Raw genomic sequence first — 22,328 nt, 5'->3', positions numbered from 1 at the left:
CCCGACACATAAACTACTGCAGCATAAATACTGGAGGCTGAGACAGGAGGGGTCAGGAGACACTGTGGCCCCAGATCAGAGGGATAGCGGGTCTGACACCTTTTAATGGTTGAATATTACCGTGTTTTTGTTGTGTTTTGCCCCGTAATCATGGCCAGTTTGAAAGCCTTTGTTTACACCTCTAGAAGAGGAACTGATATAAAACACCTAGTATTCATTAATATACTGTAATATGCAAATGCATACAGACAACCTGCTAGCTCTAATCCCTTTTAATTACAGTAAAATACGGTATAAATAATTTTCTTACAGTTTAATAGTTACTTTTACTGTACTGTGTTTCATTGCTCTAGCATCAAGTTACCGTGAATATCTCAGTAGCATTGTATTGCCACTAAATAGAGATGGTCAGAGATACTGTATGTCATAAGATATATTGCTGTATTTACAAAAACATGTAAGATCAATGTGTCCTTAACTACAGCAACATGTTCAGTAATGGTTACAGAAACGTTTTACTTGCTATGACTGTGCTATGTGTTTTTTTAATCAACCTTGGTTGAATGTAAATTGCAAATAACAATACAATTTACGAATAACAATTATGAAGATGGCGCCAGAAGAAATGGCAGCCGCTTTACGGGTGACTAACCAATTTACATTTACATTTAAGTCATTTAGCTGACGCTCTTATCCAGAGCGACTTACAAATTGGAAAGTTCATACATATTCATCCTGGTCCCCCCGTGGGGAATGAACCCACAACCCTGGCGTTGCAAGCGCCATGCTCTACCAACTGAGCCACACGGGACCAATTGTGCAATTCTGTGTTTTTTTGGCATTATTTGTAACTTATTTTGTACATAATGTTTCTGCCACCGTATCTTACGGCAAAAAAACAGCTTCTGGATATCAGGACAGCGATCACTCATCTCGGATGAGACAAAGATTTTTTCTTCAACAAGCAGGACGCACAGGATGTATTTCAGACACCCTACAAGGCCGAAATCCCTGTCATTGGCAAGAGAAAGAGACGCAGGTATAGAGGACACAGGGCGGGGTGCCTTGTAAGGATTCGCCAACGGCGAGTGAGAAATCTGCCCTTACCATCAATATTACTTGCCAACGTACAATCACTGGACAATAAATTAGACGAAGTACGATCATGAATATCCTACCAACGGGACATCAAAAACTGTAACATCTTATGTTCCCCCGAATCGTGGCTGAATGACGACATGTAAAACATTCAGCTAGCGAGATATACGCTGCACCGGCTAGACAGAACAGCACAAGACGAGGGGGGGGGGCAGTCTCTGTATATTTGTAAACAACAGCTGGTGCATGAAATCTAAGGAAGTCTCTAGATTTTGCTCTCCTGAAGTAGAGTATCTCATTGTAAACTGTAGACCACACTATTTGCCAAGAGAGTTTTCATTTAAAAAAGGTTTGGCTGTTTATTTACCACCACAGACTGGCACTAAGACCCCACTGAGTCAGCTGTATAAGGAAATAAGCAAACAAGAAACCGCTCACCCAGAGGCTGTGCTCCTAGTGACCGGGGACTTTAATGTAGGAAAACTTAAATCAGTTTAAACTCATTTCTATCAGCATGTTTCAATGCGCAACCTCGCCCTCCATTTGGCAAATCTGACCATAATTCTATCCTCCTGATTCCTGCTTACAAGCTCAAATTAAAGCAGGAAGCACCAGTGACTCGGTCTATAAAAACGTGGTCAGATGAAGCAGATGCTAAACTACAGGTCTGTTTTGCTAGCACAGACTGGAATATGTGCCGGGATTCTTCCGATGGCATTGAGGAGTACACCACATCAGTCACTGGCTTTATCAATAATTGCATCGAGGAAGTCATCCCCACAGTGACTGCACATACAGTTGAAGTTGGAAGTTTACATACACTTAGGTTGGAGTCATTAAAGCTCGTTTTTCAACCACTCCACAAATTTCTTGTGAACAAACTATAGTTTTGGCAAGTCGATTAGGACATCTACTTTGTGCATGACACAAGTAATGTTTTCAACAATTGTTTACAGACAGATTATTTCACTTATAATTCACTGTATCACAATTCCAGTGGGTCAGAAGTTTACATACACTATGTTTTATTTTTATTTTTGTTATTTTTTGTATATTTTTATTTTTTTAGTTATTTTTTTTAATTATTATTTTTTTTATTTATTTTTTATTTTTTCAACACTATGTTGACTGTGCCTTTAAACAGCTTGGAAAATTCCAGAAAATGATGTAATGGCTTTAGAAGCTTCTGATAGGCTAATTGACATCATTTGAGTCAATTGTAGGTGTACCTGTGAATGTATTTCAAGGCCTACCTTCAAACTCAGTGCCTCTTTGCTTGACATCATGGGGAAATCAAAAGAAATCAGCCAAGACCTCAGAAAATAAATTGGAGACCTCCACAAGTCTGGTTCAGCCTTGTGAGCAATTTCCAAATGCCGGAAGGTACCACGTTCATCTGTACAAAGAATAGTACGCAAGTATAAACACCATGGGACCACGCAACCATCATACCGCTCAGGAAGGAGACGTGTTCTGTCTCCTCGAGATTAACGTACTTTGGTGTGAAAAGTGCAAATCCATCCCAGAACAGAAAAGGACCTTGTGAAGATGCTGGAGGAAACAGGTACAAAAGTATCTATATCCACAGTAAAATGAGTCCTGTATTGACATAACCTAAAAGGCCGCTCAGCAAGGAGGAAGCCACTACAAAACCGCCATAAAAAAGCCAGACTACGGTTTGCAACTGCACATGGGGAAGAAGATCGTTCTTTTTGGAGAAATGTTCTCTGGTCTGATGAAACAAAAATAGAACTGTTTGGCCATAATGACCGTAGTTATGTTTGGAGGAAAAAGGGGAACACTTGCAAGCTGAAGAACACCATCCCAACCGTGAAGCAAGGGGGTGGCAGCATCATGTTGTGGGGGTGCTTTGCTGCAGGAGGAACTGGTGCACTTCACAAAATAGATGGCATAATGAGGAAGTAAAATTATGTGGATATATTGAAACAAAATCTCAAGACATCAGTCAGGAAGTTAAAGCTTGGTCACAAATAGGTCTTCCAAATGGACAATGACCCCAAGCATACTACCAAAGTTGTGGCAAAATGGCTTAAGGACAACAAAGTCAAGGTATTGGAGTGGCCATCACAAAGCCCTGACCTCAATCCTATAGAAAATTTGTGGGCAGAACTGAAAAAGTGTGTGCGAGCAAGGAGGCCTACAAACCTGACTCAGTTACACCAGCTCTGTCAGGAGGAATGGGCCAAAATTCACCCAACTTATTGTGGGAAGCTTGTGGAAGGCTACCCGAAANCTACAAACCTGACTCAGTTACACCAGCTCTGTCAGGAGGAATGGGCCAAAATTCACCCAACTTATTGTGGGAAGCTTGTGGAAGGCTACCCGAAAACAATTGACCCAAGTTAAACAATTTAAAGGCAATGCTACCAAATATTGATTGAGTGTATGTAAACTTCTGACCCACTGGGAATGTTATGAAAGAAATAAAAGATTAAAGAAATCCTTCTCTCTACTATTATTCTGAAATTTCACATTCTTAAAATAAAGTGGTGATCCTAACTGACCTGAGACAGGACAGGGAATTTTTACAAGGATTAAATGTCAGGAATTGTGAAAAACTGAGTTTAAATGTATTTGGCTAAGGTGTATGTAAACATCTGACTTCAACTGTAGATATAAGAGGGATGATTTACTATTGCGGACCTTTTTGATAAGTCAATCTTTCCCATCAGTAGGGTGAAACAGAATACCGGAAGCCGATCTAAGATGGTACCAAGTTCCACTTGGTGGCGCCAGAGGATTCTGTAACTGAAATCTCAAAATACCTGAGGGTCACATCAGTATGTATATTAACATCACTGATGTGATTATATTATGCAGGTGTTTAGGTCTAAAAGTATTGGAACTCTGTGCAGACCACCAAACTCAACTTTACACTCAAGCAGGTGCTGCTTTAGTAAGCAAAACTGTGATGAATCAAACAAATGATTGCAATTGGGTTCATAGTTCATATTTGAACGTTGTGAGCTCTGATTTCTTATTCACTGTCAATTACATGTAGCTACGTAACATGAGGTAATGCTTTGTCTGTTCTGTTCTTTGTTAGCCCTTCCCAGAGGGCTGGTTCTCTTCTCAGCAGGATACTAGGCCACACCTTCCTTTCCCAGCATCCAGAGGACTACAGGATGGTGGGAACTTGGACCGGGACAGCCCATAATTGTGGGCTATTTCTATCTGTGCTGTGCACAATCTGTCGAGGGCTGCTCCTCAGGGGCCTCTTGCCGGCAGCCTCCTTAAGCCGCGGAATTTAACCCAGAACAACTCTCCAGATGTGATGGAAAACATCTGGGTAGCTGCCTGGTCGGGTCGTCTTACATACAGGCCCTTCCGGTCCACCCCTTACTATCAGTGTACCAGGAGAGCTGAAAGAGAGAGGGTGGGACAAAGGGCCTCTCTCTCAGCTCACCTGATACACTACTGATGAATAGCATCTCAGACTGTCATTTGATCTAATGGATGAAGTGGTAGTAGGGTTTACAAAGTGGACGGGGCATTAAGTACTGTATGGTAGGTCTACTGTGGACGGTCAGATGTGAAAAGACAATAACAGGAGCTCTAGAGAGTTCATTAAGATTATTACTTGTGTTGTGATGGATATACTGTAATGTACAGCTAAAATGTTTGTGTGTATGCATCAATGGTTAGCGGTCGATGCCTGGTAATGCTGATGACTGGAAAACATCTGTCTTGAGAGATCATAAACTGAACTGATGAACATGCACAGTACATATGGGCACTTCCAGTTAGTGTGATGTGGAGACTCAGATTTGTCAGTGGAATTGCCCATACGCTTCCACTCTTTCAAAACCAACACAATCACAAAGTCAAAGTATTTATTGCTTTTTTTTTATTTAAAAAAATTACTTGTAAATGTGTTACATTGAATACTATTGAAACACTTGCATGTTCTTTCTGTCTTACATTAGGCACACGACAAGAATGCATACATCATTTTGCGTTTCTATTTTCATATTTTACTTCAAATATAAACAGAAGCGCGAGAGTTATTAACCTTGTAGCAAACTGCATTGAAATCTCAAACTGTACAGAACTGAGAAGCAACAAACATCATTCGATTTAGCACAACATCCTCCCCGTGCAAGGAAAAAAACATTCCTCAAAGTCCACCTGTGGTTTTTCTGTGAAATTACTAATAATTAAAATACCCCAGCAGGATCTATAGGAATGTGATCTAGAGCAGTTTGGCTGAGCTACAACCTCCACCACCAGAGAACCCAATTGTTTAACTTTGAAGTCAACAGTCCAAACTCCCACGAAACCTCCTGATAAAGAATATCATATTACAATAGACTTCCTAATTTCAAAGATCAGGGACATTGGCTTGTGTGTGTATAAAGTATAGTCTGTGCACAGGTAGAGTAGACAGTAAAGCGGTGATTGCTAGATTTCTGAAAACTTCAAGAATGTACTATATGGTCATATGCACTCAAAAAACAGCTGGGGCCAGTCCCAAGATAAACACTGCATTTATTATTAGCCAGAATGGGGCTACAAAAAATTTAACTGCCTACATTGTGATGGCAAAAACAGCATAGATATTTCTGCATCACAGCAATAAGAGAACTAGCATAAGGACACTATAATTTACCCCTACATACTCTATCCATGCTGGGTCTACATCTTAGCTTATGTATAGCTGATGTGTATGATAGTCAGTGAGTGAGTGTTTCTCTCAACAGCATGTGCTTGAGAAAACGTCTATCAGAGTGTAGAACTTAATCTTGTGTTCCGTCTGTCGACATGCTGCGTCCTTTTACTGATTTACTCAGGCCAAAGGGAGGAGGAATGCTAGAGATGGTGTAGCCTAGCCTAGGCAGCCTTCCAGGCAAATAGCTAATTTCCCTTACATTTCACACAAGAGGGCCATTGAAAACTAAAAAGACTGACCAGCCTTAAATCTGGGAATCTAGGATAGTCATCTGGGCCCAGTTTTTCACAAGTTATCTACGGTATTTGGATTTCGCCTATCGGCTAAGTAGAAACACATAGAATGAATAGAACGGATGAATGATTGAATTGGGACTTCCATTCTATTCATTCAATTTCAATGCATTTCATCCTTTCCATAGGCAAAATCCAGATAAATAACTTTAAAAAAACTGTGCATAGGGTAGGCTTGGGAACCCTGGGGTTCATCTCATTTCCTGTGGTGGTTGGAAACTTCCTGACAATTCTAACAACTTCCTGTCCATCTGACCAATCACAAGCTTTCATAAGGGGCATAGGGGAGGTCCTTGTGCACCAAACCACTGAATTATTGTCTGAGTAATGACATTTATAAGGATATGGATCTACACTGTTCAATTACACATTGAAAAAGATAACAGTTTAGAACAATTATTTGTACATACATGTATATTGAGTAAAGCTTAGAGAAGACATGTACTTTGAGGACAACTGAAAAGTGAGGAAATGAATATTGACAAATAACAAAAAGTAGCGTAAATTGCACAGTCATTGGGGGTGGGGCTGGAGTTTAGGTCTGATGGTGAACTGTCATGACAACCCTATCAGTGAGGTTGTGTCGTCTCTATGGCGATGATGGCACAGACACCTCCAGTAGGCGGTTGTTCTTGCGCTTGCAGGAAGCACTGGTGCCGTTCTTAGGCCCCCCCTGGATGAACTTGACACATACCTTGTCCTGCTTGAACTGAACGAGGAACCTGCCAGGGAGACAAAGAGGAAGGAGGATTAGAAACGTCCTCTGACATCACTTCCTGGGATTTAACTAGCCTGATCCTAGATATTTTTGTGAAAACATGATAAATGACTGTAGCAGTTGCCAAGACATCACAAACACATATGGGACCAAGACTTGACGAAGAGAAACAACAACAGCACTGCAATGTAAAGTCAACACGGCGACGTCTCTCTTACTCGTCTGAGATATCAATGTTGATTTGGTCCTTGTCTGCAGTGGTGGTCCCTGTGCGGTGGAGTTTGGTGATGATCTCAATAAGATGCTCACTGCTTAGCAGGAAGTCACCTTTGGCAGCTGATGGAGAGCCCTATGGGTTAAACATACAGAGAAGAGTGTTAGTAATTTCAAAGTCAATATGCCTACCCAATCTTTCCATGATTAGCATCTTACTGTTACATTAAAAGTTATAAAACAGAACTTTACTATTACAACTAGATACACAGCAGGCAAAACTAGTTGAAATGACATTAGAATCAGTTTGCAACCAGTTGATATGCAGCAAGCAAAGCAGGTTCATTTCAACCAGCTTTGCCAGCTGAATAGTTAGCTAGATGGATGTCCATGTGTAAGTGCATCACAGTGCAGATGGAGTAATGCTCCCTGCCTCCATCACCTCTTTGAGCTTGAGGGCGAAGAAGCCGTCACTCTGAGTGCTGACCGACACGCTGGTGAGGTCTGGCAGCGGCACGCTGGCCTTCACCTGGCCTGTCTTCTGGTCAGCTAAGACAAAGTTGCTTTTGGTCAGCAAGAAGAGCCTTGGTGACCCCTGTAACAACGAGAGGCTAGGTTTAAAACCCTAAGAATTTGGTAACACTTTATTTTACGGTACAGAAATTATTATTTACCTAGAAAGTGCATGGTAAAATCATAATAACAAAGTAATAACTTATAGACTTATAAACACCTTTATCGTAAAAATTGCATTTATTCTTGGTGATAGTGGTATAAAACAATAGGTAGGCTGTATCTGTAAAACATACGTTTTCCACTGTACAGTATAGTTACAGACATCCTCTTATAATATAGAATTGACTGACGAGTTTGGGCCACAGTCCTGTTCAGGCCTGTCAGACTGTTGACCCCCTAAGGCTTCAGTTAAAGGTGACGTAGAGATGGCAAAATCAATGTTTATTGGTCACATATAGGGCTGTAGCGGTCACAAAATTGTCAGCCGGTGATTGTTAAGCAAATAACTGGTCGGTCTCACGGTAATTTATCATTAATTAACAAACACATTTAGCATCTCCTGGCTTCCACACATGCAAGCCATTTTAAAAAGTCTAATACATCCATATAATATAGCCTACACCATCACAATAAATCCGTTATTTATTTTAGGTCTAAAGAAGCATTATTTGAAGAAAATGTATATTTTAGTAGAAAATAATTGCATACTCTGAGTGGTCCTTATGTTAGGTCCTGATGTGGCTATGCCAAATGGCTAGGGCTACATTAGTTCATTTAGTAGACAAGATTTACTTATAATTCCATGGTATTATTTTATAGTATGAAGACTACAATTGAACAAAGCTGAATAAAATAAATATTTCCCCCAAACGATTTGAGGGAGTCCGCACTATTCTGTTTTGAGCGGTTAACAAAGAAATAGGTACTCCTTATGCTTAATTTAGAGTTATTGATGTAACTTTAGTTGTTCTACAAACTTCGGGCTTTATGTTTTGATTTTCAATACATTGCAAGGCTGTATCACAACCGGCCGTGATTAGGAGTCCCATAGGAGCGCCAAGTCTAGGACCAAAAGGCTCCTTAATACCTTCTACCTCCAAGCCATAAGACTGCTGAACAATTCATAAAATGGCCACCGGATTATTACATTGACCCCCTCCTCCCATTTGTTTTGTACACCGCTGCTACTCGCTGTTTATTATCTATGCATAGTCACTTCACTCCTACCTACATGTACAAATTACCTCTAACCTGTACCCCCGCACACTGACTCGGTACAGGTACCCCCTGTATATAGCCTCGTTATTGTTATGTTATTGTGTTCATTTTTATTCTTATTTTTTACTTTAGTCTACTTGGTAAATATTTTCTTAACTCTTTTTGAACTGCACTGTTGGTTAAGTTCTTGTAAGTAAGCATTTTACGGTAATGTCTACACTTGTTGTATTCAGCGCATGTGACAAATAAAGTTTGATTTGATTAACAAAAGAACAAGAAAATAAACCCTTACACTCGTGGGAATTGGCCTATATGCATAGGTCTAAATTGAAATGTTTGTTACTGAAGAAATATGGAAATCATATGCATAACCATGGTAGAAAATGAAAGGGAACAGTTAAGAGATGGGAAAATATTTAAAGGTGACAACAGTTCATCTGTCAAGACTGAATCCTAACATTACACGTCTGATTTTATGTTCATTTTACATTTACTGTACTCAATGCACTTGTTGATAATGAAAATACATTCAGTAACATAAGAATATTCTTGAAAAATGATGTGCAACATAAGACAACAATGAATGGTTTAAGTGAGAGAACTAACTGGTGTTTCCAAGTGGCCACACAACTCTACAAAGTGTGCACAGTTCCAAAGTAATTTCAATGCACTTGTATGACTCAAAGAAGAGTCTTCAACTATAGGTTGCACTTCTGAGCTCTCCTAGCTGTGCTGTTGAGGAACTAGAGCAAGCACACTTGTAGTTTTCTATTTGTCACGCACGGCATTCAAGTTCAGAACGGCTGTCAGTCGAAATCCATACAGAGCTGTGAAGAAGAAACCCTGAGCTCTGACACGTATAGAATCTTACTGCAGTCAATGCATTCCAATTTATGCACTCACCAGTTTCCAAATCTGTCATTTTCAACCCGTATATGGGCATGAGTGTAAGGGCTACGACACAACAGAATGAGCAATATCAGAAAGAGCAATGAGTCCAGAATAAAAATATACACTCAGTGGCCAGTTTATTATGTACAGCCATCTATTATTGGGCCGGACCCCACTTTGCCTCCAGAACAGACAGAATTCCTTGGGGCATGGATTCTACATGGTGTGGCATTCAAACGTTACTCAATTGGTATCAAGGGAGCTAGTGTGTGCCAGGAAAACAATCCCCACACCATTACACCACCAGCCTGTACCATTTACACCAGGCAGGATGGGGCCATGGACTCATGCTGCTTACGCAAAATCCTGGTTCTGCCATCAGCTTGACGGAACTGGGATTCGTCGGACCAGGTGATGTTTTTCTACTCCTTAATTGTCCAATGTTGGTGATGGCGTGCTCACTGGAGCCGCTTCTTGTTTTTAGCTGATAGGAGTGGAACCCGGTGTGGTCGTCTGCTACAATAGCCCATCCTTGACATGTACTGATGAGTTATGAATCCCGAGATGCCGTTCTGCGCCGTTATTTGGCTGTTAACTTGCATGATTCTTGCCATTCTCCTTCAACCTCTCATTAATGAGCTGTTTTCGCCCACAGGACGGCCGCTGACTGAACATTTTTGGTTTGTCGCACCATTCTCTGTAAACCCGAGACACTGTCGTGCGTGAAATGCCAAGGATGCCAGCAGTTTCGGAGATACTGGAACTGACGTGCCTGGCACCGACGATCATACCACGCTCAAAGTCGCTTAGGTCACTCATTTTGCCCACGTTCAATCAAACAGTAATTTAATGCCTTGATGTCTGTCTGCCTGCTTCATATAACAAGCCACGGCCACATGACTCACTGTCTGTAGGAGCAAGCCATTTTCATTAACGGGGTGGAGAACCTAATAAACATGCCACTGAGTGTAGTGTGTATATGAGCATTGTGTATAGACAGTATTTGAATAGCAAATGTACTGTTTGTACAGCAGTAGTCATGGCTAGAATACAGTATATACACATGCAGTGCCCTCGTAAAGCATTCATACCCCTTGACTTATTCTACATTGTATTACAGCCGTAATTCAAAATGGATTAAACATATTTTTTCTCTAACCCATCTCCACACAATACCTCATATTAATTGCAATGTGAAAACATGTTTTTAGAAATGTTTGCACATTAAAAAAAAAAAAAATACAGAAAAATCTAATTTACATACGTGTTCACGCAAGCTAATACTTTGTAGAAGCCCCTTTAACAGCGGTTACAGCTCTGAGTCTTCATTTCTAAGAGCTTTCCACACCTGGATTGTGCAACATTTGCCCATTATACTTTTAAATTCTTAAAGCTCTGTCAAATTGGTTGTTGATCATTGCTAGACAACCATTTTCAGGTCCTGCCATAGATTTAGATTTGATTTAAGTAACTCGGCCAATCAGAAACATTCACTGATGGTAAGCAACTCCAGTGTAGATTTGGCCTTGTGTTTAAGGTTATTGTCCTGCTGAAAGGGGATTTCATTTCCTAGTGGCTGGTGGAAAGCAGATAACCAGGTTTGACTCTGGGATTTTGACTGTGCTTAGCTCCATTCACTTTATTTTTCATCTCGAAAAACTCCCCAGTCCTTAACGATTACAAGCATACCCATAACATGATGCAGCCACCACTATACTTGAAAATATAGAGTGGTACTCAGTAATGTGTTGTTTTGGATTTGCCCCAAACATAACACTTCATATTGCCACATGTAACCTCAGCAAAAAAAGAAATGTCCTCTCACTGCGTTTATTTTCAGCGAACTTAACATGTACAAATATTTGTATGAACATAACAAGATTCAACAACTGAGACATAAACTGAACAAGTTCCACAGACATGTGACTAACAGAAATGGAATAATGTGCCCCTGAACAAAGGGGGGGTGGTCAAAATCAAAAGTAACAGTCAGTATCTGGTGTGCAACCAGCTGCATTAAATACTGCAGTGCATCTCCACCTCATGGACTGCACCAAGTTTGACAGTTCTTGCTGTGAGATGTTACCCCACTCTTCCATCAAGGCACCTGCAAGTTCCTGGACATTTCTGGGGGGAATGGCCCTAGCCCTCACCCTCCGATCCAACAGGTCCCAAATGTGCTCAATGGGATTGAGATCCGGGCTCTTCGCTGACCTTGGCAGAACACTGACATTCCTGTCTTGCAGGAAATCATGCACAGAACGAGCAGTATGGCTCGTGGCATTGTCATGCTGGAGGGTCATGTAAGGCTGAGCCTGCAGGAAGGGTACCACATGATGTCTTCCCTGTAACGGACGGCGTTGAGATTGCCTGCAATGACAACAAGCTCAGTCCGATGATGTTGTGACACACCGCCCCAGACCATGACGGACCCTCCACCTCCAAAATTGATCCCTCTCCAGAGTACAGGCCTCGGTGTAACGCTCATTCCTTCAACGATAAACACGAATCCGACCATCACCCCTGGTGAGACAAAACCACGACTCGTCAGTGAAGAGCACTTTTTGCCAATCCTGTCTGGTCCAGCGACGGTGGGTTTGTGCTCATAGGCGAAGTTGTTGCCGGTGATGTCTGGTGAGGACCTGCCTTACAACAGGCCTACAAGCCCTCAGTCCAGCCTCTCTCAGCCTATTGCTGACAGTCTGAGCACTGATGGAGAGATTATGCGTTTCTGGTGTAACTCGGGCAGTTGTTGTTGCCATCCTGTACCTGTCCCTCAGATGTGATGTTCGGATGTACCAATCCTGTGCAGATGTTGTTACACGTGGTCTGCCACTGCAAGGACGATCAGCTGTCTGTTCTGTCTACTTGTAGCGCTGTCTTAGGCGTCTCAGTACCGACATTGCAATTTATTGCCCTGGCCACATCTGCAGTCCTCATGCCTCCTTGCAGCATGCCTAAGGCACGTTCACGCAGATGAGCAGGGACCCTGGGCATCTTTCTTTTGGTGTTTTTCAGAGTCAGTAGAACGGCCTCTTTAGTGTCCTCCGTTTCCATAACTGTGACCTTAATTGCCTACCGTCTGTAAGCTGTTAGTGTCTTAACGACCGTTCCACAGGTGCATGTTCATTAATAGTTTATGGTTAATTGAACAAGAATGGGAAACTGTGTTTAAACCCTTTACAATGAGGATCTGTGAAGTAATTTGGATTTTTACTAATTATCTTTGAAAGACATTGTCCTGAAAAAAGGAGGTTTCTTTTTTTGCTGAGTTTATTTGCAGTATTACTTTAGTGTATTTCCTTGTTGCAAACAGGATGCATGTTTTAGAATATTTTTATTCCGTACAGGCTTCCTTCCTTTCACTCTGCTAGTATTGTGTAGTAACTTCAATGTTGTTGAGCCATCCTCTGTTTTCGCCTATCACAGCCATTAAACTCTAACTGTTTTAAAGTCATCATTGGCCTCATGGTGAAATCCCTGAGCGGTTTCCTTCCTCTCCGGCCACTGAGTTAGGAAGGACGCCTGTATCTTTGTAGCGACTGGGGGTATTGATACACCATCCAAAACTGTAATTAATAACTTCACCATGCTCAAAAGGATATTCAATTATTTATTTAATTTAACCATCTACCAATAGGTGCCTTTGTGAGGCAATGGAAAACCTCCCTGGTCTTTGTGGTTGAATCTGTGGTTGAAATGCACTGCTTGACTGAGGGACTTTACAGGTAATTGCATGTGTGGGGTACAGAAATTAGGTAGTCATTCAAAAATCATGCAACTTGTGTGACCCGTTAAGCACATTTTTTACCCCTGAACTTGTTCAGGCTTGCCATAAAAAAGGGGTTGAATACTTATTGACGCAAGAGATTACAGCTTTTCAATTCTAATATAAATAAAAAATATCATTCCACTGACATGAGGTATTGTGTGTAGGCCAGTGAGAAAAAAATATACATTTTGTCCATTTTAAATTCAGAATAACACAACAAAATGTGGAAAAAGTCAAGTAGTGCGAATACTTTCTGAAGGCTCTGTATAAAGTGGGTAAAACAGTATGTACACATTTAGGGAAAGGGGGATACCTAGTCAGTTGTCCAACAATGTATTCAACTGATTATTAAAGTGACCAGTGTTCAATGACTATGTACATAGGGCAACAGTATTGAATTTGTCGATCTGATTTTGCAGCGGTAAGGTACTTTGAGAAAGGTACTTGCCTTGCCGTTGGCCCGGTTTATCTTGTTCACCACGTCAGCCAGTAGCACCTTCTCCTCCACGGCACTGTTCAGCTTCTGGTACTTAGGGTTCTTATGGATCTCTAGATAGTCTCCTTTGAAAGGCTGGCTCACACTGAAATAATAATAATGCATGCATTTTATATAGCACTTTCCATGGACCGAAGGACGCAACAGAGAGGAACCCGCAACAATGCATAGACTATACTCAGAGGATTTCTTTTGCCAGATTCATTGCTTGGAACATTAGCTTACAACATAAGCGTTACATCAAACATTATGTAATGTATTAATAAAAAATGACGATATGATATACCTGCTAGGGTACAGAGCCTTTTTGTCCTTGAAGATCTCACTGGCCTCCAGTTTCTCCTCGTACACAGCCTTCTTCTCCTCTGTGAACTGTCCCCGGTGCTTCTTGCACTGATCATTCAAAATACACATAAATCACTGGGAAGTTTGTTATATTGATGTCCCCCGTACTGTAAACTATAAAGCCAGAGTGCAACACTGGTTATACATCCGTACAACCAGCTTACAACCAGGTTGTAATCTGGTTATAATGGCATCATATTGACCAGATTTGCACGGTGGGTAGTGTCATATACTACTTGACTCTTGTGATGACCACTTGAAAGAACTGCCAAAGATAATAACTAACTGACCCTCCAGAGGTGGAAGATCCTCCTGAGCTCAGTGTGAGCTCCCTCCAGGAAGCTGTAAGGCTGGGCCGACCAGGTGTTGTCTATGGGTGACATGGAGGGCACAGTAGTCTTCAGACCCAGGAAGTACTTCTGCATCTGAAGGGAGACCGGCATATATTCAATACCTTCCATTCAGACTTGGATTACTGTTAAAATTCAGGAACATATAGAACCGGTTTCCCAGGCAAAGATTAAGCCCTGTCCGGGAAATATGTTCAATGGAGATTCTCAATTTAAATGGCTTTTTAATGCAGGACTAGGCTTAATCTGTGTCTGGGAAACCGTCCCCTTAGTGATTCAAACAAACACTGTCCATCAGTGCTTAAAAGGGATGGACAGCTCCTTCATGCTAGCCTGGTCAGATCTGATTGTGTCGTCTTACCAACTCGGACCAGCTTACATTCATGCTCCCACTTACAATTCTCTGGATGATAAAGCAGTAGATCTTCTTTCCAGCGTTGGCCCTAAAGAACTTCCTGTACTCCCGGCGAACCTATAACCAAGGAGACAACTGATCATCACCATAGTGATCTGATTTGAGGCATGACATCACAACAACACTGATTGACATGACACTAGAACAGGGCTCTCCAACACTATTCCTGGAGAGATGTCCTCCTGTAGGTTCACTCCAACCCTAGTTTTAATTAAACCAATGAATCTTATCAAGGGTTGTAGAAGAAATCTACAGTAAGGAAGCTCTCCAGGAACAGGGTTGGAGAACCCTGCACTAGAACAACAGGCAGATGTGGTTCGTTAAACAATGAACCCAACGTACAAAGTCATAAAATATTATATGTAAACTGTTGAGCACTCAAGTCAACTTTAATCATAATGGGATTTTCTCCCAAATGTTTTTGCTGAAAATGAGATGTTACATAATAAATTGATGAGGTCAATTTAAATCACACTGATTGGAGTCAGTTAATTGTTAACAGGTTCTGACAGCTGTTCTGTGATGTGCAAAGGTGACGTGCACATTGTGCAGTCAATTAATGAGAGGATTGGGGTCAATCAGACTACAATAATACTGGTGAAAAGGACGAGATAATGGAGTAGATATAGCATCAGACAAAGAGGAAGAAGGAGAAGAAGGAGCGGCTGGGCAGGGCAAAGAAGGAGCGGCTGGGCAGGGCAAGGAGTGGCTGGCGGGTAGGAGGGAGTGGCTGGCGGGTAGGAGGGAGTGGCTGGCGGGTAGGAGGGAGTGGCTGGCGGTAGGAGGGAGTGGCTGGGCGGGTAGGAGGGAGTGGCTGGCGGGTAGGAGGGAGTGGCTGGCGGGTAGGAGGGAGTGGCTGGAGGGTAGGAGGGAGTGGCTGGAGGGAGTGGCTGGAGGGTAGGAGGGAGTGGCTGGAGGGTAGGTATACCTGGAGTCCCCGCCAGTAGGCCCAAATGACGGCGACGGCGTGCTTACGCCTGGCCTCCTCCTTCAGGCACCTTAGCTCCCTGCGTGCCTGTCAGGAAGAAGGAAAGAAAGAGGGAAGAAAATAGTTAAAATATGGGAATAATAAGAGACTGATATGGAGGAGGGGATACTGCCTTGTGTGGGGACACACATCACACGTCTAGTTAACAAGAGCCTGAAGATAATTTAACCCACTATGGGAAGAATGCAATTATCATGAAATAGACATTTAATAATATTGTAGTCTATGTACTGTACATCTATTTTGGCAATAACTTTTTTGATTGAAACAGATGGCTGTGTTGGGCATGAGCAAAGTACAAAGTTCACAAGTCAGTCAGCAGGTTTCTCTAAGGTTCTATACACTGCACTGCACACTGAAAAAAATGAATCACTGTAAGCCTCAAGGAATCAGCAAGCAAAGAGTCACAGCATGCAAAAGGTGAGGCTTGGGCCTCAGGGAGGGATAGAAACACCACACCCCCAAACATCCTGACCTTTGATAACAAAGGAGGAGAAATCAATGCCAGGATAGCTGAGTGTGTTGGTGGTTTGGGGTATGGCAGGCACAGGGTCTACTCAAGGTTCCAGGCACTGTGCGAGTGTGTGTGTGATGCACGCGCCCCCCCCCGATTTGAGTCTGGATCAGCTATAATCCATCAGGCTGCATAGCAAAGAGGCTTAAGTGACTGTATCTTTACCACACCCCTCCCCCATCCACCCTTAGTGCCCAGGCCTGTCCATTATCTACCAGAGCCAAGGGTCACCAGAACTCCAGCCATCTATTTCTATATATTTTCCATTAAACCATTCAAGGTTACCTAACAGCACCTAGTTGGGCTGAGAGAGCTAGAATGGGGGCTTAGGGGTCTTGTTCCGTTTCAGTAGGTTAGGTGACTTTCCCCCCATTTCAATTCTGTTTTGGCATGCGATGGGACATTGGATGAGGGGTTGTATGGCACCTTTTCATGCAATATAGATAGGATGGGTGGTGGTAATGGGGAGGATAGCTAGAGACCTTTTGGGGTCTGCTCAGACCAATGTTTAGCTAATGCAGGGGTCTGGCATCGGTCTGGGTTTATTTGATGGGGAAATGACAGGTGAGCGGCGGGATATGGATAGATATTGTCAACGACAGGCTGCTTCCCAAATACCTTGGTCCCCTGCCAGCCAGCCCAAATGACAGACACAGCGTGCTTTTCTCGCGCCTCCTTCTTTAGACACCGCAGTTCTCGCCGAGCCTGGGGAAGTGGTGGGGTTTATGGTTTGTGTTTTGGAAAGAATATACCCGTTGGGATGGGTGTTGGTAGCAATAAGAAGCAGACAGAAATGTGTAGCAGTAGCAGAAAGATTAAGGCAATGGAGGATAACATTAACTACTCTTTGGAGCTTATGACTGAGTGATAGGAGTTAGCACCATTAGTACAAAAGTCCAGGTTTCCCTGAAGTAGACAGAAGTTAATTGTATCTAATATCAATTATATTGATTAAAACTTTGTGACTACTGTGAACAGCTCACATACAGTGGGGAGAACAAGTATTTGATACACTGCCGATTTTGCAGGTTTTCCTACTTACAAAGCATGTAGAGGTCTGTAATTTTTATCATAGGTACACTTCAACTATGAGAGACGGAATCTAAAACAAAAATCCAGAAAATCACATTGTATGATTTTTAAGTAATTGATTTGTTACTGGGTAACCCTTTCAACAACCTCCAAAATGACACCTATTAAAGGGAAAATAAAACATGAGTTACAAACAATGGTAGACGAGGGGCGACATTAGTGGACCATGGGACAACAGAGGGATGAGGAGGAGCCATTTAATTGGTCAGTTTCAAGGGGAGGGGCGGGACATGGGGGATGACGGACAGCTGGGATGGCAAAACACGATGGCAGCAGGCTTAAATACCTTGGTCCCTTGCCAGTATGCCCATATGACAGACACGGCATGCTTATTCCGTGCCTCCGTCTTTAGGCGCCGCAGCTCCATCCGGGCCTGGGGGTGGCCAGGAGGGTGGAAGGATGAGGGAGCAGGGAGGGAAAAGAGTGAGATGAGGGAAGAATTAGAGTGAGGGGTAAAGAGAGTGAAAGAGTGATAAAAAGCAGCGGTCGTAAGATCAGCCAGCAGAAGACGACTAGAGGGGGAAAAAGCTGTGGAACTGCTCTAGTTTAGCTGGGAGACCTGAGCATAGCCATGTCTTAACATACTGTATTTCCCTACCTGGCTCTGTCACAGACAAACCTTGTAAAAGCAAAAAGTCAGTGGATGCCCATAATAAGTAATCCATCAATTTTCTTCCCAATATCTTCATTCGACACGTCTTTACATTGTCTAATTATTATGTTGCCATTAGGTAGTTTTTGAGCTAGTACCTGAGTCCCGTGCCAGTATGCTGCAATGGTAGTCACTGCCTCCTTGCATCTCTTCTCGTATTTCAGCTGTCGCAAGATCTTGCGGGCCTGGAGAAAAACAATTTGTTTAAAAACATACCTTTACTGCAGTGTTATCAAAGAAAAATATGCATTCTTATAGTGTTTGACTGGCATGCTGACATAGACATACCTTCCACCCTCTGGTGAAGGACTGCATCACTAGTGTAGCGCTCTTGATCTTCTCATATTTCTTTTGTTGCTGAAACAGGACAAGGCAAAAAACACTGAGCTCAATAGACAAGTAAACTCGAACTACAGTAATCTAAAATCTATAGCTAGCATATTAAGTTGTGGGAATTTGGGAACTTAATTTGACCACCCTGTTGCATGAAATTTCCTGAATAGTAGGAAATGTAAACTTGTAGTGTATTCAAGTTTTAAAAAGGCTTCTAAAGTATGTAATTTCCACTTAAAAATGCAGACTTGATTTGCCATAAGTAGAAATGTATCAACCCATACAAAAATGTCCATTAATTATAATCCACACAATATTTCACATTTCCTGTTATTGCAGGATTATTTTCCTGCTGTGAGAAACTGGTTAAATTAAGAACCTACACCTGTACAACAGCTCCAGAAATGAATAGGAGAGGAATCATGATTCTCTCCCTGCCTTTCCCCTCCTGATTCTGAGAATCATCCAAACTAGAATTTCTGGAAAACCTGGGGACTTTGGGAAAGTTTCCAGAATTTATCAACCCTACTCTTGAGACTGAATAAAGGCTGGTATGAAGTTGTGTGTGCCTGCATGTCCATAGTTGAGCAAAGCTAACTCACTGCATATCTGCGGTACCAGGCTGCTACCACCACCTGGCTTTTCTTCAGCAGGAGGAAATGAGTACGACACTTCCACCCACGGTAGATCTTCTGGATCAGGGTGGCCAGGTCCTCCAGACACGCCCTTCTCCTCTCCTCCAGGGTGAACAGCTGGGGACACAGGAAGAGGGTGGGCATCAAGAGGATGATAGGAACATCTACATGTACTATGATACTAGGGACGCCAGCATAGTCTGTACAACTTAGGAATGAGCGGACATGTTCAATGAGACAGGATGCCATTTTGGAACAATATTGTGTGGTAGCACAAGATCTTGAGATTGATAAGGGGCTTCTATATGTGCCCAAACATTTCCTCCACCTCAAAGACAGATCTAGGGGATGGGAGTTCAGTGACCTAGACTAGAACCCACTATACCACCAGCCTGACTGAACATTCACTGTACAGCTGAGAGATGGAGATACCTAGCTAATCTGGTAAGAAGGTACAGTAGATCAAAGATAAGGACAAACCTCTTTGAGATCAGGGTTTGTTTAGGCTGTCTCCTGGACTGACTAAAGAGTATGTTGTTCCACCCACCACTGCAGTTTTTAAAGCCCATGATGCTATGGAGACTAGGCCTAAATGTTCCTTTTTTTCCCCACATGCTCCTATCTGAGCCGCTGTATAATGGATAAGTGAAGCCATGTGTTCTCAGAATGTTCCATAATGTTTGTTAAGCGTCGTAATTAGTAGAGGGGCACGACTTCCTTCTTCTAGAAGCCTTTTAACGCAGGTCAAACATGAGAGCATCAGCCAACTGGATTCTGGCATTAGTCTAACTGTATATGAATACATCCGTCTCCTCACATTTATGATCTATGGCTACATCTTCTGTACTAATAAAACTGGACAAATGCCAGTTACAGAGCATGCTGCTCTTTCCAACGTTAAGGGTTACCACCAAGGATGTGACTTATGTTATAAAAAAAATATATATATATTTTTTTAATCACGTAGTACCATTAATACTATCAAACACAGTAACAGGGTCCAGATCAACTGGGTGTGCCTCTGCAATATCATGTTATATCATGTCATGCTACCGTTCTGGGGTTCCTGATGAAGATTTTGGAGCGTCCGTATGCAAACTCCTCAGCTGGAACAGAACAGTCTGTCAGCAGCACCTCCACTCCATCCCTACAAGGAGACAGAGGTACAACTCTTAACTATTCTGTTACGACCCTTCTCTTAACATGGGGATAGTTATGATGAAGCGGAAAGGACAAAAGATAGGGGACTAAAGGGAGAGACAGACCGAGGGAGAGGAAGAGACAGACGGTAGATGGATTGGATAAGGCAGAGAGAACACAGGCGGCAAGAATGCCATTCTAAGACGATAACAGTCCATATCTGAAGTAACATGTGGGAGGAAAACATGTAACCTCATGAACCACTTACACACCATATAAGGAGTATAGTAAGCACACAAACTAGACACCAAATATGCTGTCGTGTATAATTCACATCAGATAGGAATCGATGTAATACATTTTAGGGATAGGTATTTGAAATTATTTCACTATTCAAATGATATGGGCTCCCGAGTGATTGGGGCTCACAAGTGGCGCAGTGGTCGAAGGCACTGCATCTCAGTGCAAGAGGCGTCACTATAGTACCTGGTTCGAATCCAGGCTGTATCACATCCGGCCGTGATTGGGAGTCCCATATGGCGGCGCACAATTGGCCCAGCGTCGTCCGGGTTTGGCCGTCATTTTAAATAAGAATGTTCTTAACTGACTTGCCTAGTTAAATAAAGGTTAAATAAAATGTAAAAAATATGACATAAGATATCCGGATAGTAACAAAAAAAATAAAGCAAAATATTTTGCTTTGACTCTCGACCAATCAGAATGATGCAAATGCATATGGCAGGGCCGGACATGCTACCTTTCACCAGTAGTTTGGCTAAAATCAAAAGCGAAATTAAAGGCTGATTTTCGCCATGATAGAACTGATTCTGAAAAGGGTTTCTGGTGAGTGTTTTGCATTGATCTGTGCCATGTATTGTGGAGATGCTATTTTAAGTAAATACCGTTGTCAGGGCAGTCTGCAGGGCTGAATGAGCAGCGGTAGCTCAATGCACTATTATAAAAACTACATTCAAAAGTTAAATTAATCATTAATCATTAATTAATCATTTAAAATGTCACGGTATATCCTTGTAGGTAAAAATGTCACAAGGATAATTTAATTTAGACAAAGCTTTTTCATTGTTAAAATAGGCCTCAAATTTTATCCCCCCGCAATAAAATGTGCGCTCAGGTAACCGAATACTAAAGTCTGTTCGATTAACCTTGCCCATCCCTAATACCTTTACAGTGAATGCAACATGACTTAGAGCGTTATTGGCACACAGCAGAGATATGGGGCAACTGCCTCAACATGCCCTGGACAAAGTAAAGGAAATTACTGAGCTGTTAGATGGTCTGATGCCCCAGCGCAACCAGATCTAGCCAACCCAAAACGGCTTGTTGACATCATTGTATCATGGTGGGATATGAATGGGCAATTCATCCATGGATGACTATACTGCTGTTGCTACATTGTTATCCAGTTAGAACACTGCTAAACACGGGAAAGGAAACTGTAAAAGGCCTTCGTGAAAACTGCTGATATAAAAAAGGCTTTATAAATACATTAGATTGATTTGATTGAGAAAGAGGTAGATATTTTTACTCTATGATCATCACATGGTAAATAAAATATTCCCAACAGGCAGATAATAACTACAGTATTTCTGTAAAGGCAGAGCTGAGGTCCTACCTGGCAGGTCCTCTCCAGTGAGGCCAGGTCTGCTTGCAGAGCATCTTGTATCGCTCCAGACAGGGCTCGTAGGGCTGGCGGAATGCGTAGCCTGCCCTCCTCACACGCACATTCTCCATCAGACCCAGGTAACGCACCTGGTGACACACCAGTGAGTCGGTGAAGATGTGGGCTGCCTTCTTATCGTTGGGCTTGATGCACCTGAGGAGAACAGACAGTCAGACACTATGGCATGGACATGCAACGGTAGTCAGTGGACCTGATCAGAGTTAACACAGATCTCAGAATACTGCCCCAAGGATCTTATAGAGTTAGTTGATTTTTTT

General features: G+C 42.3%; 1 protein-coding gene across 4 annotated transcripts in view; it reads right to left on the bottom strand.

The window, feature by feature from the left end:
- Window positions 1-4,949: 4,949 nt before the first annotated feature.
- LOC111959417 (unconventional myosin-Ib) overlaps window positions 4,950-22,328 on the bottom strand; it is a 151,688-nt gene continuing 134,309 nt past the window's right edge. Inside the window, exons 18-32 of one of the 4 annotated variants that reach the window (XM_023980940.2) lie at window positions 22,003-22,203; window positions 20,283-20,376; window positions 19,197-19,346; window positions 18,550-18,618; window positions 18,360-18,446; window positions 17,896-17,982; window positions 17,136-17,222; window positions 15,944-16,030; window positions 14,998-15,072; window positions 14,541-14,675; window positions 14,192-14,298; window positions 13,858-13,990; window positions 7,455-7,607; window positions 7,018-7,148; window positions 4,950-6,803 (exon numbers count right to left, since the gene is read on the bottom strand). In XM_023980940.2, the coding sequence (XP_023836708.2) occupies window positions 6,671-6,803; window positions 7,018-7,148; window positions 7,455-7,607; window positions 13,858-13,990; window positions 14,192-14,298; window positions 14,541-14,675; window positions 14,998-15,072; window positions 15,944-16,030; window positions 17,136-17,222; window positions 17,896-17,982; window positions 18,360-18,446; window positions 18,550-18,618; window positions 19,197-19,346; window positions 20,283-20,376; window positions 22,003-22,203 (1,729 nt within the window). In that variant the 3' untranslated portion in view covers window positions 4,950-6,670. The remainder of the gene's footprint in view (window positions 6,804-7,017; window positions 7,149-7,454; window positions 7,608-13,857; window positions 13,991-14,191; window positions 14,299-14,540; window positions 14,676-14,997; window positions 15,073-15,943; window positions 16,031-17,135; window positions 17,223-17,895; window positions 17,983-18,359; window positions 18,447-18,549; window positions 18,619-19,196; window positions 19,347-20,282; window positions 20,377-22,002; window positions 22,204-22,328) is intronic. The other 3 variants (XM_023980941.2, XM_023980942.2, XM_023980943.2) reach the window with 3 other exon arrangements.

Source organism: Salvelinus sp. IW2-2015, linkage group LG36, assembly GCF_002910315.2.
Source record: "Salvelinus sp. IW2-2015 linkage group LG36, ASM291031v2, whole genome shotgun sequence".
NCBI lineage: Eukaryota > Metazoa > Chordata > Actinopteri > Salmoniformes > Salmonidae > Salvelinus > Salvelinus sp. IW2-2015.
Note: the sequence above shows the minus strand (reverse complement) of the source record. Positions and strands in the feature narration are given on the sequence as shown.